The sequence below is a fragment of the Grammomys surdaster genome, unplaced genomic scaffold, assembly GCF_004785775.1.
Source record: "Grammomys surdaster isolate TR1022 unplaced genomic scaffold, NIH_TR_1.0 126219, whole genome shotgun sequence".
Classification (NCBI taxonomy): domain Eukaryota; kingdom Metazoa; phylum Chordata; class Mammalia; order Rodentia; family Muridae; genus Grammomys; species Grammomys surdaster.
This window is the reverse complement of record NW_021621022.1, coordinates 4,877,210-4,893,926: the sequence shown is the minus strand read 5'-3', so window position 1 is coordinate 4,893,926 and position 16,717 is coordinate 4,877,210. Positions and strand designations below refer to the sequence as shown.

The 16,717-nt window shown below is 44.1% G+C and overlaps 1 protein-coding gene across 1 annotated transcript in view; it reads right to left on the bottom strand.

Moving 5' to 3' along the window:
- Window positions 1-3,771: 3,771 nt before the first annotated feature.
- Window positions 3,772-16,717, bottom strand: part of Ccdc25 (coiled-coil domain containing 25) — a 29,857-nt gene continuing 16,911 nt past the window's right edge. The window contains exons 5-9 of the mRNA XM_028758849.1: window positions 15,519-15,594; window positions 13,035-13,138; window positions 12,666-12,868; window positions 9,349-9,394; window positions 3,772-4,715 (exon numbers count right to left, since the gene is read on the bottom strand). Of these exons, the coding sequence (XP_028614682.1) occupies window positions 4,686-4,715; window positions 9,349-9,394; window positions 12,666-12,868; window positions 13,035-13,138; window positions 15,519-15,594 (459 nt within the window). The 3' untranslated portion in view covers window positions 3,772-4,685. The remainder of the gene's footprint in view (window positions 4,716-9,348; window positions 9,395-12,665; window positions 12,869-13,034; window positions 13,139-15,518; window positions 15,595-16,717) is intronic.

Sequence of the window (16,717 nt, the reverse complement as noted above, 5' to 3'; positions counted from 1 at the left end):
CCGCCCCCCCCCCGCCCCAGCTCCCAACTCCGGGGGCAGATAAAAGAAGGAAACACAAAACTGACTTTGGAGAATTCTTTTTTCCAGCCTTAAATATTAACACCTACTCACCAGGTCTGAGAACCAGAGAGTTACAAGGCTCTCCAGAATGAACAAGTATTTCCTAGGGCTGCCATTCCATGGCTGGTCACAGATGTAGAAGATGCCAAGTCAGGACCAGTCAGAGCATGCCAGTGGTAAGGCCCTATCTTATGTTGTGTGGTTGGGGTGCAATGCAGTCTTAACCTTTATGGACGAGAAACTCAGAGTTCTTCTAACAGTTCATACAGCTGTGCAATCAGAAAGGCAAAAGGTAACCCATGGAAGACAGAGGTACATGCAATTCAATGTACATATATTTCAGTGTCAAGCTGTGTGCCAGGGAGCCTCCACCCCTAGCTGAAGAGTTCCTGACAGCTGGTGGTTGCTAGGAGAGGACAAGTCATTTTTCTTTAGGAGTGTGGTCCTAAAGACCATGTTTCTGCAGATAAGCCCACCCACACCCATGGGCAACACCAGTGAAGTTTTGTTTTGTTTTTTAAAGGGCATGAAGTTGGAAAGTGGACATGGGAGGGGACCTGGGAGAAACTGGAGAAGTGGAGGGTGGGTGTGACTGAAATAAATTGTATGCATGTATGAAATTCTCAAAGAATAAAGTGTATTTTTTTTAAAAAAAAGAATTCAAATACATTCATGGCTGAGAGAAAAAATCCTGTCTCTCTATAAACACTTAGTAACACTACAGTGTGTGCTGTGATGAAGGGGTGAACCGTGGAACGAATGAACACCAACCAGGAGCCTTCTGGTCACCAGGGAAACCACCCAGGAAGTTTTCACACTTGTAGCTTCATTCCAGTGACTGGGGTTGGCCCTACAAGTTCATGTGGTGGAAGCTTGGTCCATGAGATACTGCTGAAGCTCTACAACGGGGCTCTATCATCATGAAGGGACTGATGGGTCTCACAGGAGTTCTCCCAAGAGTGGGTTGTTATAAAGCCTGCCCCACCCCCATGCCTGGTCCCTTCTGCATGCCACCATTTTCCTTTCCTCTTCTCTGTGTTGTGATACAATGATGTGATGTTAGTACCATGGTACCTTGTGGAGTCACCAAGATCAAAACCAAGTAAATCTTTTGCATATAAATTATCCAGCTTCAAGTTAAGATTATAGCAACACAGAACAGACTAACATTACCAGCCCAGAGTCCAGGCAGACCAGTTAAGACTATGGGGTAGATACGGAATCAAATTGCAGATGTTAGTGCTTTTATCATGGCCTTTCAGCTTCTGGGACTCTTGGGTGATACTCGCCTTTGATTTGCCTCTCTCCCTCTGCTTAGGCCCAGAAGTGGCTGAAAGGTATCACTTGTCACATGCTGTACAAGGCTCTCTTCCTGACCCTCTTAAAATTACTATGCACATCCTATGATAGAGGCTGAGCCCTAGAAGACAAACATGGAAAAATCCTGCAAGCACATACAGCTCTACTCAAATGATAAGGTTTTGTTGTGTTTTACAGAACACTCCTCCAGAACACCGTGTCTGTGGTGGACTGTCTCACGACAGAAATGACAGGATGCACCCAGAGTCTTGCCTGTGCTGGGCTCCCAGGTGCCTCACAAAGAAGAGCACTCACTAAACACAGCTTTAGAGAACTTGCTTGGGCAAAAGCTGGATTAGGTAGGTGGAGATTGATGTTAGGTCTGGAATCTAAGCTTCTAACTCTAGAATTTCTGATTGTAGCTTGCTGTTTTATGTCCTACTTTAAAACTGAAAGGTCACCCATCTACTCTAATAGGACCACTTTTAATTTTGGGATGTTATCCATATGCTGCATTCAAAGAAAAGCAGAATTCAGTATCACGACAAAGGACACACTGGAAGACTATTTCTCCATTTTGCCACCCTGCTCAGTTTTCCCCTTAAAGGGTACCAACTCAAAGAAACATGAGCACCACCACCCCACCCCCACCCGCCTTACACACAAAGGTGGTTCAACTTTGTGTTTAGCTGGAAGCTGGAGTCTTGCTGTGTGGCTTACAGTATTTCTTCCTGGGGGTGGCAGCAGGGACAGGACCACTGACAACGAACAATTAAAAGGTTCTCTAGTATCTATACTTCCAGAAAGAGTTTAAACAGCAAACACAAAAAGATTCTGGATGGGTTCAACTTTTAAAGCCTGCATCTACTGTTGATGTCAAAACCTTGCCAATTTGGTAAGCGCAAGCACCAAGTCAAACCTGCCTTGCCCAGGCATCTGATCTCACATCAACAGTAAGAAATGAGTTAAAACTACCCAGATGTGCCTACAGCAGCTTGTGAAGTTAATTAAGTGAATGATTAGGCGGGCCTCCTCTGCAGAGGGCACAGCCAGGAAACTGGAAAGAGATTGTAGGGGACACTCACACACAGAGAGATCAAAGGGGTAACTCATAAACATAGAACAATCTGGAACTTCCTTATCAAACACTTAGGACACAAGCCAGTAGCAAAAACAGATGGCTTTGATGATGGCAGTCTGATTCCTGAACTATGTCCTTAAAAGAAAAGGTCTCTGCTTTTCCCTGAGACCAACTGAACTGGAAAAATATAAAACAGGGGCAGAGAGGCAGGGGAACAGCTAAAATGGTGAGGAGTGAGAGTCAGGTATGCAACCCTGAGAACTCAGCAGTGGCCCGGATAATGTTAAACCTGTGAGCTGCCTTTTGAACTACTTACCCTCGAATGTAAGTTGAGCATCTGACACTGAAGGGATAGTCTTCAAAAGCTCCCACTATGTGTGTTCAAGGTCCTGTAGATACAGAGGCTGAGGGGACACAGGCAGTGTTGGCAGCAAAGCCTCCTACTGAGGTGTCTACAGCCAAGAGCTAAAGGAGCTGGAACTTTACAGGCATCCCTAGACAGGAGGGCTTGTGGGATTGGGCAGTCCTGCCTTCAGTTCAAACTTCTCCATGCTCAGATCTGACAATAGGAGGCCACCGTTGCAGGCCCCAAGGCAGAGCCGGAGGGGGATGGGGCTGTGGCCCAATGCTTACCACAAATGCATAAGACCTTGAGTTCACAGAAGGAACCTATAATAAATGAGTTTTTACAGCACAATTAGCCTCAAACCAGCTTGGAGGTGGGGGCTGCTCTCTTTTGTAGAAAACAAGTTCTAAGAATTCATATATCAATGTCCTTTCTGATAAAAATGATACTTTATTATAATTTTTTTAAATCACAGAACTCCAGTCTAAATATCATACACACACACACACACACACACACGCGCGCGTGCACACACACACACGCGCGCGTGCACACACACACACACACACACACACACACTGATCTCTGGTACTGACTTTCATACCCCTCAAATTGGCTCTCCTCAAACTGGCTAACAAGTTATGCCACAGGGAATTTTCCAGTTCAACTCATACTCAACTTGGAATCCCAGGGGTCATCGGTCTGGTTTTGCCCATACGTCAGTGATGACAGCTGGTACATCTGCTGAAGAAATCCTTTCTGCTGGCTCAGCACCCCAGTGCTGTGGGCACTGTGTGGTGTGCTAGACTATGGATCTGCATCCCACTCACTACCCTGTGGCTCTGCTCTCGCTCCTCTCTCACTACTCTGTTGAGTCTCTACAGGGGTTCCCTTAAACACTATAACAAAAAGGTATCTACTGGATAGCAGGTGGCTCAGACCAGTACCAATGCTACGTGTGAAATCACTGAGCCAACAACCAGGGTTACAACTCAACGTAAATATTATTCCAAAGTAAGGGAACAGATGCCTTGGCTGGCTAGGGAAAAACGCTTGATTGTTTCTAAAGCTTGCAACCCACGGTGGACTTTTGTTTCATGATACAGTCAAGACAATTATGAGGCAATGTGTGTCACTCTCACAACTAGCAGCGCACCCTTTCCTGTCTCCCTCCACACACAGAAATGGCTTCAGAGTCTAGTTGTCACATCTGCGGCCTGGATCATCTATGATTTCGGATGATGAGTTCCCAAGCTTGGCTAAGATCAACTATGTAACTACGAGGCTGAGATGGGCCTCACCTCACAGGAGTGAGAGCATAACCCTTAGAATAAGCTAAGAGCTGGGTCAGCTACTCTGATGCCAGCAAGAGAGACCTTGCCAATATTGAAATCCAAGTAAAGTAAGCACTGCTGCTGCCTTCAAACCCACATGCCTTTCTTCTAGTCAGGAAACCGTCGTCAGAGGGTCCTGGCCTGAGTAAGCCACCAACTGTCTTCTTCACAGAAGTAATTTTAGAAATAGGAAACGTACTTCATGACGTCTGTTTCCAGGACAGACCACAGCCACAGAAACACTTTCCAGAGTAGGTCTGCTCCAATGTCTATCTCAAAAACAAAGGCAGACAGCCTTCATGAGGTACTGACGTATGTTCTGCCAAAAATATTCTCCTTTTCCTAAACTTATGTTTTCTTCAAGTTCAACTATATTATACATCTGTTCTTTTCATCAGCAAAAAGATGACATTTCTTTTTTTTTAAAACTCCAAAAACCAATGATGTCAATGTAGAATGAAAGTAGAATTTTGGTTGGTTGGTTTCTGTAATTCAGAACCGAGATGAAATCAAAAGCTCTGTAATAGTCTGCACATTCATGTCTTCCCAGAGTCCTTTGCTCAGCTCACATGAACTCATCAGAATCATTACCATCCTGCAGGAGACAAAAGAGAGAGTGTGAAGGCCTTGAGCCCAGCAGAGAGTCATAATCATCATGCTAACCCGCAGCCCTTTCTTAGTCCTAACCTCAGGGTGCAGGAGTGCAGAAAGCCAGGAGGAAGATAACCAAGCTCACCACTGCCTGCTGTCATTACCTCTTAGATGACTAAGGAGAGAAGACACACCTTTCAAGTTCCTCAAGTTACTTTAACTTCCATGTTACAATGTAAAGCCCACTCCAACTGGTAGATGGTGGGACAAAATCATGACTCTGCAGAAGGACAGTGAATAGCTAATCATTTAGCATAAATCCTGAACTTTAGAGTGACTGAGAGAGGGGTATGGAACCTGTTCTCCTGGGGTGACTTTACTCTCTGAACACAGCTCATGTCTTATCAGATCATGTGAAACACACACACACACACAAATTTTAGAAAAAGACTAATCTTTCACAAGTATACTATATAAACAGTATCTTGCTTCCTTAAGCTAATAACACTGTCATATATAAAATATGTGTCCTAAATCTCAGTATTTTGAACCTCCTGGTTTTCCTAGATTTGTAATTTCACATGAAAGCTGACTGTTTTCCTTCCTTTTTAATAGGCAAAGTCCTTAATAAGCCAAACATAGGCTATAATCAAGCTAGCCAGCTTGGTCTCTTACACACCACAGCACATGGGGAAAGGGCAAGCTTAGTGCATGGCTGATAAGCCCCAGCTGCTTTTAATCAGCACACACTGGCAAGGTTCTTTCCTGGCACAGGGGCTGGCTTGTGTAGCACTTAGTGGCCACTGCACTGGTTCGATTTCTATCTGTTATTGCTTAACACCAGTACTGCCAGAGGCAGGAATTGGACTTAGGTCTCTTTTTCTTTTAAGGATCCTTGTTGGAAATGGTAGAAAGACAGTAGGTGGGTTAGAAAATGGTAGTTTCTATAAAGGCTGTTTTTCTCTGGCTTCATTCAGTGGCTTGCTCTCTGCTGCTCCTCTTTCCCCATTTCTTAAAATATATATCTATTTTAGGAGCTGGAAAGATGGCACAGTGGTTAAAAGCATTTGTTATTCCCATGCAGAAGACCCAGGTTCGATCCCCAGAACCAATATGGTGGCTCATAATCCCAGTTCAATGGGATCCAACATCTTCTAGCCTCTAGGGCACTGCATGCATGTACACCACGCATGTACACCACACCTGCACACAAAACACCCACACGCAAAATAATACATTAAATTAGATTAATTTAAAACTCATTTACTTTAGTATATGTGTACATGTACCATATGCATGCAAAACCCCTTGGGAAGTCAGAAGAGGGGACTGGATCCCCCGGAACTGGAATCTTAAGAGATGTAAGCTGCGGTGTGGGTGCCAGGAATAGAACCCAGGTCTACTGGAAGAGCAGAAAGCTCTGCTTACTGCAGACCCATGCCTCCAACCTATGTGCTTCTCTTTTATTAGCACAGGAATCAGAAAAATGGGAAAGTTGGCTCAACTATTTGTGTTTTGTCCCAGTAGTAGGACTGACTGCCTCAGAGTCCTACACGTCAAGAGCAGCATCAGAGACATCCAACAAACAACTCAGTAAGGTCACCCAGCTGGTAACAAGGACAGTGCACACTCCCCACAGGGGCTACTCCTTGCATGTGTGGGCAGGTGCTCTGGCACTCCAGGGATGTTTAACTGTGTGTATACGGTCCAGGACTGTCCTTGGACAACTATCACATTTCGGATTTCCAGTCCCTCTACTACTCAGCTTACAGACAGACAGGTCTCTTGTCGTCCAGTGCTAACTGATGAACACGAGGAATGCAATAGCAATGATCTATGCTGCCAAGCACACATAAAGAAGGACTAAAAATTACAGATCAAAGGTTATGCTAAATGGAAAACTAAAAATTCTGATGAACATCTAGCTCAAACAGAGACCAGTCCTCTTCCTGATGAACTTGTACAGTCCTATCTCACCTGAGCATTGGCCTCTGAGTGAAGATCAAGTGATCACACTACAAATTAGGTTGTACAATACAGGATGGTAACAGAACAGAAAATGTTCCAAGGAAACTGAAGCCTTTCCATTCAAACACCTCACGCATGGCAGCCAGTAATAGAGCAGGAGTGAGCAGGGAGCGTTTGTCTCATCAGTGTTTGTAGTCATCTTCAGATTCTTAATTACAGTATCTGTACATAAACATGCATGGCTGGTCCTCATATCTGTGGGGTCTATATCTGCAGATTTGACCAAACACAGAAAACACTTAGGTGTCCCACAAACACAGGCCCTGGCCTTTTTCTTGTCAACATTTTGTAAGCACTGCAGTGTGACAACTATGTGCACCTGCGTTTACACTGAATTTGGTATAGGTGATAATACTCAGAATAAAGCACATGGGGAGAGAAAACCTGAGTTACCGAGAATATTTTTCTATTTCATGAGGGGTTTGAGCATCTACAGATTTTAGAGTTTAGTATTCCTAGGGCCTTGGAACCAATGCCTCAAAAATTTCAAGAGATGGTGTGTGCAAACATATGTGTGTGTACATATGAGTGTGTGTACATATGCACATATGTGTTTCCAATTCTAGAAGAACATGTGGGAACAATAGGTTCAAGGCTGAAACACAGGCCAGATTTCTAGTAGAAAGCCACTTCTAAATAAAGTTTCAAAAAGTTTTCAGTCGGCACAGCAGAGACAAGAGCATTAGTTTTTACTGAATTTGACTTGGAATCTATCACAGGCCTTTGCTAAGGTTAAAATGTTCTGAGTTTCTGGAAAGCCAAGAATAATATATGCAGAGGGCTAAACAAATTCAGGACTCCAAGTAAGACCAATGACAATTACCTATGACACGACCAAGTCTAGCATCAGGGTACACCCTTGTTTACAGGTTACGACAACTTCATGAGGTAATGTCTCTACACTGAGCAATAATCCCCCTAAAAAGGCTAAAAATATAGTAGGCTCAATCCAGTGACAGTTTAAATCTCTTGACTTCACATTCAGTCCTAATGAACTACACAGTGCTATTTTGGAAATTTTCAGAAATAATTTACACAGTCATACCTTGATTCACAAAGGAGCCTTAAAAACTTAGTTCTTCAAAGATGTGGTAGTAAAGATGTGTTCTTACTGGTTCTTGGACATAAGCAATGTCTAAAATCCTACTGACTCCAATCATGCACTTAACTTGGAATTTGAGTAGATAACCTTAAGTGGGAAACTGAGCCACTTAGCAGAGCTTTCTGTAGTAATGGCAGGTTCTTTATCTGTGCTGAAATAGTAGACACCGGGCACACAAAGCTGATATGGCTGAAGAACACAGGCTTTAAACTTAATTTTCATTTAAACCGAACTTGCAATTCACATCTAGCATATCTGACAATACAATCTAAAGCATACATTTTACAAGCTGTATTATGAAAGAACCTGAGCCAAATGTGGTGGTGCCTGCTTGTAATCCTAGCACTTGGGAAACAGAGGCGGTAAGACTGTGAGTCTGAGACCAGACTGGGTAAGGGGAGTTTCATGGCAGCCTGAGCAACAAAGGAAAAACCTATATGAAAAACAAAACAAAACCCTGAAACATGCCAACACTTAGTCCAGGATATAGCAAGCATGAAAAGAATCACTGCTGGTATTTAGGCTGTAACATATGGTTTCAATACTTGGTACATACATACATACATTTATTTATTTATTTATTTATTTATTTTGGTTTTTTGAGACAGGTATATAAATTAAAATGGGTAATTTTGATTCTGTTTAACTATACTGTGAAGTCTACAGCACCATTAGTACAGGATTTTAATAAATGGAAATTAATTTCTTTTTTCCCTTCCTTCCTTCCTTCCTTCCTTCCTTCCTTCCTTCCTTCCTTCCTTCCTTCCTTCCTTTTTTTGCAAAGCCTGGAAATAGGAATAGGAACTAAGAAAGGAGAAAGGAATTGGACTACAGCGCTGTGCCACAGTTCGGGTCTGGCAATGTCCCCAAAGGCCACATGCTGAAGACCTGTTATCCAGCCTGTGCCTCATCTGGGAGGCAGAACATTTAAAAGTGGTGTCCAGTGTGAAGAAAGTCAGGTACCCGGGGCATGCCCTTCACAGGTGCTGGACTCCTGCCTTCCTCCTTACCTCTGCTCCCAGCTGCTGTACGATGAGCAGCTTGCCTTCTGTGTTCCCATCACAATGCTGTCTTAATATTGGACCCAAAGCAGCAGGGCAATTGACCATAGCCCCAAACCTCTAAAATCCCAAGTGAAAATAAAGCTCTTTCTTCCTAAATTGATTATCCTAGGCATTGTGTTAGAGAAAGGGAAAGCTGACTGACATACCTTGTAATACTAATAGGCCTGCCCTTCACAACAGGTGAGGTAGTAGACCCTTTCTTTAAAGTGACCCATACAAAGCAAACACAAGACCACAGGACAGGAAGGTAATCACAATCACACACACACACACACACACACACACACACACACACACACTCAGCCTCCTCTTCCATACTAGCTGCCAATCATGGTAAACAAGGTGAGCAATCTGCAACACTATGAGAGTCAATAACTCAACTACTAAAGACTCTCTGTGAAATATTTCAAGGCACAACAGTAGAGGAAGAAACACGAACATACTTGATTTGAGGACATGTTCTCAGCTTTCATTAGTGATGAGTAGCTCCTAGAAGGAAAGCAAAGGGTCAAATTGAGGTTATTTCTCAATAAGCATTTTGTGGGTAGCCAGCACTCTAAAACCCAAATGAGATTACTGTGTCAACAAGAATCTAACAGATGGTCACCACGTTGGTGGAAGGCTCAGTGGGCTAACTGTTTCCACTCTGAAGAAGGCAGCATGCAGCCTTTCTGAAGTCCACATTTCCTCTGCACTCCCTATTAACCCAACCGCCCCAACACCTTTTGAGATTCCTAAAAGACAGTTCCAGACTTTTGGTCTATATCCAACTCAAAATCTATTCACCTACGGAAACAAACACTTTCATTCTCCTGTTGCCTAGAATGGCATCACTGTCTATTCCATTTCAAACCCAGGAGTCATTCTCACCTTTGCTCCTCAACTCAAACTACCATCAAACCAAGTCGTACGACTTTGCCAGAGAATTTCCCTCTCACTGAGTCCAAGCTTCATCCGTGGTCTGGACCACTGCCAATCAGTTAACTTCTGGCTCCACTGCTTCTGGGTCCCTCTATAATCTACCAGGCAAAGAGCTCTTACTAAAACACAAGTCACCATGACTACACAACTACCACTCAGGAGGCTTCGACAGGAGACTGCCACAAGTGTGAGGTCAGCCTAGGATACACAGTGAATTCCTGGCCAGGCCAGGGTGCAGAGAGACATGCCGTCTCAAAAAAATGAACTCACTGACTCACTCACTCAAAGCCTCGTCACTTTTGCTTGATACTTAAAAAAGAAATTATGTCTTGTATGTATGTGTGTGTAAGTGCAGCATGCCCGTGGAGGTCAGAGGACAGCTCTGCCTCCACCATGAATCATAGCATCTCTATATGACTCGACTCATTCTGAATGAATATTGTATAAATTAACTACAGGGCAGCAGAGCTTTGTAATGTGTTGATTTAAGAATCAGACAACATATTTAGCTATAACTTTCAGCAAGATATGAATCAGATAGCAAATGTTTAATGTGTCAGCCATGGGCTGGAGAGATGGCTTAGCAGTTAAGAGCACAGGGTGCTCTTTCAGAGGTCCTGAGTTCAATTCCCAGCAACCACATGGTGGCTTATAACCATCTGTAATGGGATCTGATGCCCTCTTCTGGTGTGTCTGAAGACTAGCTACAGTGTACTCAAATAAGTGAAATAAATAAATCTTTTTTTAAAAAAAAAGGTGTCAGCCATTCCTCCTTAGCAAGATATAAAGTGATACTGTGTTTCTAACATAAAACATCCATGTTTCTAAATGAAACAGTTAAAGATGTGAAGGAAACAGAAGGGCATATTTTCTTCAATTTTCCCCTACTCCAAACTAAAACAAGAATTAGCTGTTGTAGTAGTTTAAATCAAAATGATGCCACCCCCAGCCCCATCTGTAGGCTCATAGAGAGTGGCACGATTAGAAGGTGTGGCCTCATTGGAGGAAGTGTGTCATTGGGTGTGGGGCTCTGAAGTTTCAAATGGTCAACCCAGCCCAATGTCAATCTCTCTTCCTGCTGCCTTGGGAACAAGATGTAGAACTCTCAGCTACTCCTCCAGTACTATGTCTGCCTGTGTGCCACCATGCTTCCTGTCATGATGATAGTGGACTAACAAACCTCTGAAACACTAAGCAAGCTCCAAGTAAATGCTTTTCTTTGTAAGAGTTGCTGTGGTCATGGTATCTCTTCACAGCAATAAAAACCCTAACTAAGACAGCTGCAAATCCTGCTTGCCAGAACTCACAAACGTTACCAGAGTGAACCATTTTAACAACTTAGAGCAGGCTCCCATTTGTAGGCAATATCAGTTATCCAACCAAGTCTATGTATCTGCCTGCTTCAGTCAGCAGACCAGTCCAAGACAACATTCCCTGAGCTCTCCATCTGAACGCTCAACTTTAAAAGAGTTCCAAACTCAGCAGAACCTGGACAGGAACACAAGCAGGTACATCACACCTGAACACTTGCAGCTATGCCCTTGCCCAGCAAGCTTCCTAAGAACCCAGGGTATTAAGAGAAAGCTGGGTCAGAGCAAGGACAGATACATGGCGTTTAATTTGATGCCACCCCGCACTTGTGTCCTTTCTGGTGCACATATCACAAATGGCATCCATTGAAACCTACGAGTTCCATGACTACAAGTCACAAAGACAATTTCTTCTTAGGGGAAACAAGAGGGGCCACAGAGACAGAACTCTATGCTAGAGCATTTGCCATGTGCATGAGGCCCTAATTCAACCCGTAGCACTACATAAAGAAGAGAAAAAAATGAAAAAAAAAAAAAAAAAGAAAAAGCAAGGGGTACCTGGTACATGCTGGTAATCTCAGCACTCAGGAGGCAGATGCTTTACTAGTTTGAGGCTAACTATCTCAAAAAAGCCAACACCACACTCAAAAACATAAACAAGGCAATTGGGCCTGCTCAAGTGCAGCAGCACACATTCAATGTGGCAGGTGGAATGATGCTTCCAAGGCTCCCCTCCCCCCAAGATGCTCGCATCCAAATCTCGAGAAGCAACAGACATGTTGTCTTATGTGGACACACACTTTGCAGGTGTGACAGTTCTTTTTGACAGGGAGATGACGGAGGATGGTGCAAGTATGTCAGATCTAGTCACATGGCTCCTTAAAACCAGAGAAGGCAGGAGACCGGGCAGCAAGGCACACAATGTGGGCAGCCTCTGGAAACCGAAGAGTCTCCTCTAGAGCTTCCAGAAAGGAACAGCCTGCTGATTTCTCATTTGTTTTGATTAGTCAGAACTTCTTAGAGGTCTGTACATGGCTTTGAGGAGTTAAATTTGGGGCCATTTGTTCTAGAAGCAACAGAAAACTGATACAGTCGGCATTCTCATGGCCACCTTCACTAAGATGTCAGGAGCCAAACCGGAATTTACCTGCTGATTAAAACGGTACGACACTGAAGCCGGTCTCGTCACATTAACACATTCAACTTTCAAAAGGCAGAAAGAAAAAAAAAAAACATTTGAAAGCAGCTCTGAGTTCTTCGGCTGCACATGGTGGTTCTAGGGGCCCAGCTGCTCAGGACTATGCACTCCTATACCTCTTCCTTCCCCAAGGCTTATGGTGAGGTAAAACCTTTCGTTTTGCTCACTCACACCCAGCACCTCTTTAACGGGGATCCACCACATCAACACAACCACCTTTAACAACTCAGTCAATTCTCCAAGCTCATATGTGGCCTCCAGCCACTGGGCATTATCCTCAAAGCCTGTGGGGAGAACCCGAGTGAACAGCAAGGCCTCGGCCCCAGCGTACCTAAGTTCATCCATTTCCCTTTTCTTCTTCATTTCTTCTTTCTCTTTCCTTTTCATTTCCTGAATCTGGGCTTTCTTCTCATTCCTCTCTTCGCGATCTCTGCCTTCTTTCTCTGCTGCTAGGTCCGGAAACTTCTCCAATTTGGTCTTTTCTAAACGGTTCAAGATTTCATTCACTTTCTTCTCCACTGTCACAATCTTTACCTTTAAGGAAGGTAAGGGGAAAAGTACTTAGTCTTAATTATTTTTCTCTCACCTAAGAGGGCATGGCTTTGGCTTTCCAGGGCTTTAGCCACCCAGTTTAACACCCATAGGAAGCACAGGACACTCAGCTTGGAGTCAGGCCTCCTGCAGAGGTATGAACACTTACATCCTTCTGCCTGTGAAAGCCTATCTGCCCCACATCCATGTCAGCTGTTTTCTTCAGGTTAGACCATGGTGTGTAAACCACAGTAACGTTGTTCATCTTGCAGCCTGCCAAGAGAGACTGTCTTCAGCACATAGGAAACATGAGACTGAGTTGCACAGCTCTTACCCACAGCAAAAAACCATCCACCCCAGACAAGGCTTAAGAAGAGCTCACTTCCACTGGGCAGTGGTGGCGCATGCCTTTAATCTCAGCACTTAGGAGGCAGAGGCAGGTAGATTTTTGAGTTCAAGGCCAGCCTGGTCTACGGAGTGAGTTCCAGAACAGCGAGGGCTACACAGAGAAACCCTGTCTCAAAAAAAAAAAAACCAAAAAAAAAACCAAAAAAAAAAAAAAAAAAGAGAAGAGCTCATTTCCAATGGTCCAAGACACCAAAGGTGAATGGGAAATTGAACACGAGGCCAAAGTATTAGAGTAGAAAAAGCAAGGGTCCTGGCTCCTGACACTGAGGAAATGTTTAGGAAGGCTTGTTTGGTTATCAGTGGAGCTTTTGCCCCTAAGTAAAACCTATGAGTCTGAACCGAAATGAGCCAATTTAGCAGAAACCAGCAAGCGTAATCCCCGTCCTCTTGGTACTAAAGCAGAGAGAACTTGGTAACTACAGAGCTGCAAGTGGGGTGTCGTCTGCAAGCTCACAGTTCTCTTCAGTCCTCAGCACTGCCCTCTGGTACTGAGTGGAACCTGGGGCCTAGCTCCTTTTCTGCTGTGTGATGGATCACTGTGGAAGGCTGAGGAAGGAAGGGAATAATCCCGTGTCATGATTCTTCCCCTCTGTTCTCTGCCTGCGCTGGGACTACAGCTAGCAGAGTACATGAAGGAAGGCTGCCAAGCTCTGCTTGTGTAGTCACTGACTCCAGTGCCTGTCATCAGCTGTGCTTGCTCTGGATCACCCTCCAACCTCATTTAGAACCAGTTCTCTCTTGCTAGTCAGGTCTGCATCCTACCCCTAAAACCTTGTCTATTAGCTCAAGTGTTTAAACCCACACCTCTCTCAACCCTCCCCATAACTGCCATCCCTGTCCTCGTGACTATCCTTCTAGACCTTTCCATTAGATTTAATCTTATCTAAAATTACACAGGCATCAAGCCCAGTATTTTTAACTACTACCCAAAACACATACGGTGATTGTTCCCAATTCACACTGCACACACAAGACTCACTCAGAGAGCTCCTGAAAGATAAGGACACTCACAGACCACCCAGATTGGCTAAATAAGATTTTGTGGGTAAAGGAGGACAACAGAGTCAAATGACTCAAAACTTTCACAAATTAAATGAAAAGCATGGGAGAGGAGGAGAAAAGAAAAGGCATGATTTAAAGACTCTGGCTCTGCCGGGCGGTGGTGGCGCACGCCTTTAATCCCAGCACTTGGGAGGCAGAGGCAGGCGGATTTCTGAGTTCGAGAGTTCGAGGCTAGCCTGGTCTACAGAGTGAGTTCCAGGACAGCCAGGGCTACTCAGAGAAACCCTGTCTCGAAAAACCACAAAAAAAAAAAAAAAAAAAAGACTCTGGCTCTAAGCCTGGTATAGTTAGACATATCTATACTTCCAGTACCCAGGAAGCTGAAACAGGAGAACTGTGAGTTGCCAACCTGGGCCACACAGTGAGTTTCATGCTAGACCGGGCTATATATAGAGATCCCAGTTCAAAATATCCAAACAAGGAGCTGGAGAGATGGCTCAGCAGTTAAGAACATTGGATGTTTTTTTTTGTTGTTGTTGTTTTTAAAGATTTATTTATTTTATGTATGTGAGTACACTGTCACTCTCTTCAGACATACCAGAAGAGGGACTCAGATCCCATTACAGATGGTTGTGAGCCACCATGTGGTTGCTGGGAATTGAACTCAGGACCTCTGGAAGAGCAGTCAGTGTTCTTAACCCCTGAGCCATCTCTCCAGCCCATTGGATGTTTTTCTAGAGGATCTGGGTTCAATTTCCTAACAAGCACATTGTGACTCATAATTGTCTGTAACCCCAGTTCCAGGGAATCTGACAACTTTTTCTGGGTTCTAAGAGCACCAGACATACACATAGCACAGAGACACACATGCACACAAAGCACATACATATATAATTATATTTTAAAAACCAACTGAACCAAACATCTCTAGTTTTAGTCTGTTGACAAATGATAGCAGCAGACACATCTCCTGAGCTATCAACACTGCCATGCTGCCAAAAGGCTTAGGCAGAGCTGGATGACTTCCTATTCAAGGAAGGGGAAAGTCAAAGAGTCAAGAGAGGAAGAAGAGTCAAACTGAGAGGAGTGGGTATGAGCTTTTAGTTCTCTGATAAGCCTCCAAATGGTCACCTCCTCGGAAACATCTTCTGTTGTCCACAGACTCATGCTCGCTAAAATGGACTATGATTCAAACACAGAAAAAGTGAATGCTGATTTAGAAAACACCTCTAGGCAAACTGACCTTGAATGCTATTGGCCTTCACAAGCTGGGCACAGTCCATCAGAACCTCCTTTGGAATGTCTTCTATCTTCTCTCCCTGCAACACAAAATAAACCAAATAATCCTCTTGGTTACTTATGGCCACTGGAGCACTCACAAGGCATCTGCCGCCTTACCTGCTGGACACAGGCTTATAAACAAGCAGAGGCTCTTCAGATGGATTGCAGAACACTGAAAGATGAAGTAAATTTACCATGCCCACCACAGGATACTACCTGAACTAAGAGAAGGCACTAGCAGAAAACTATACTTAAAACATTTTAAAAACCATGGTGAAGGGCTGGAGAGATGGCTCAGTGGTTAAGAGCACTGACTGCTCTTCCAGAGGACCCGAGTTCAAATCCCAGCAACCACATGGTGGCTCACAGCCATCTGTAATAGAATCAAACGCTCTCTTCTGGTGTGTCTGAAGAATAGCTACAGTGTACTCATACACATACAATAAATAAATGTATCTTTTTAAAAAAATAAAAATAAATAAATAAACAAACAAACAAATAAAATAAAAAACATGGTGAAGATATTAACTGTAGTTATGTCTCAGTGGTTTTTGCCATCCTCATTCATTTCCGGAAAGCTTGCAGGGGGTGGGGGGGGGGGGGAGAATGGTGTCCATTCTGAGGTCTAGACGCCTTCCTGGCTGAGGTCCCTGTAACCTTCCTTTGAAACAGATGCCCTGGGGTTCTGGATCACTAACATCTCACAGACTGTCTACCCCCCCCCCCCAGCCAAAACCAGGGTGAAGTTCTTGTGTTCTTCATCTGTTGTGCTGCTCCCAGTGGAAGATAAAGCAGCCAGTGGAGGCAGCAACAGCAGCAGCAATGGACAAGCTCACAACAGTGAGCCTAGGAACTCAAAAAGTGTAAAGGCCACAGTTTTGCTTTGCGTCACTTTACACTAGTGAGCTAAACAAAGCTCCCAAGAGTCGTGACTTTTCTATCCCAAAAGGCCGTATAATGTCAAACACTGCTGAGAGTCTGGATTGTCATGCTTTAGGTTGGATTCCAACCACAATGAAGGCACACAGTACCTGTTAGATGCCACTTGGCAAAACTTCAAGGTATGCCAGGTCTTAGCTCTCACAATGACTCAGTAAGGAAAGAGTTGGTCCCTTCTACACAGGAGGAAGTAGGCAGTCATGTGCTGCAGAGTCAGGATTC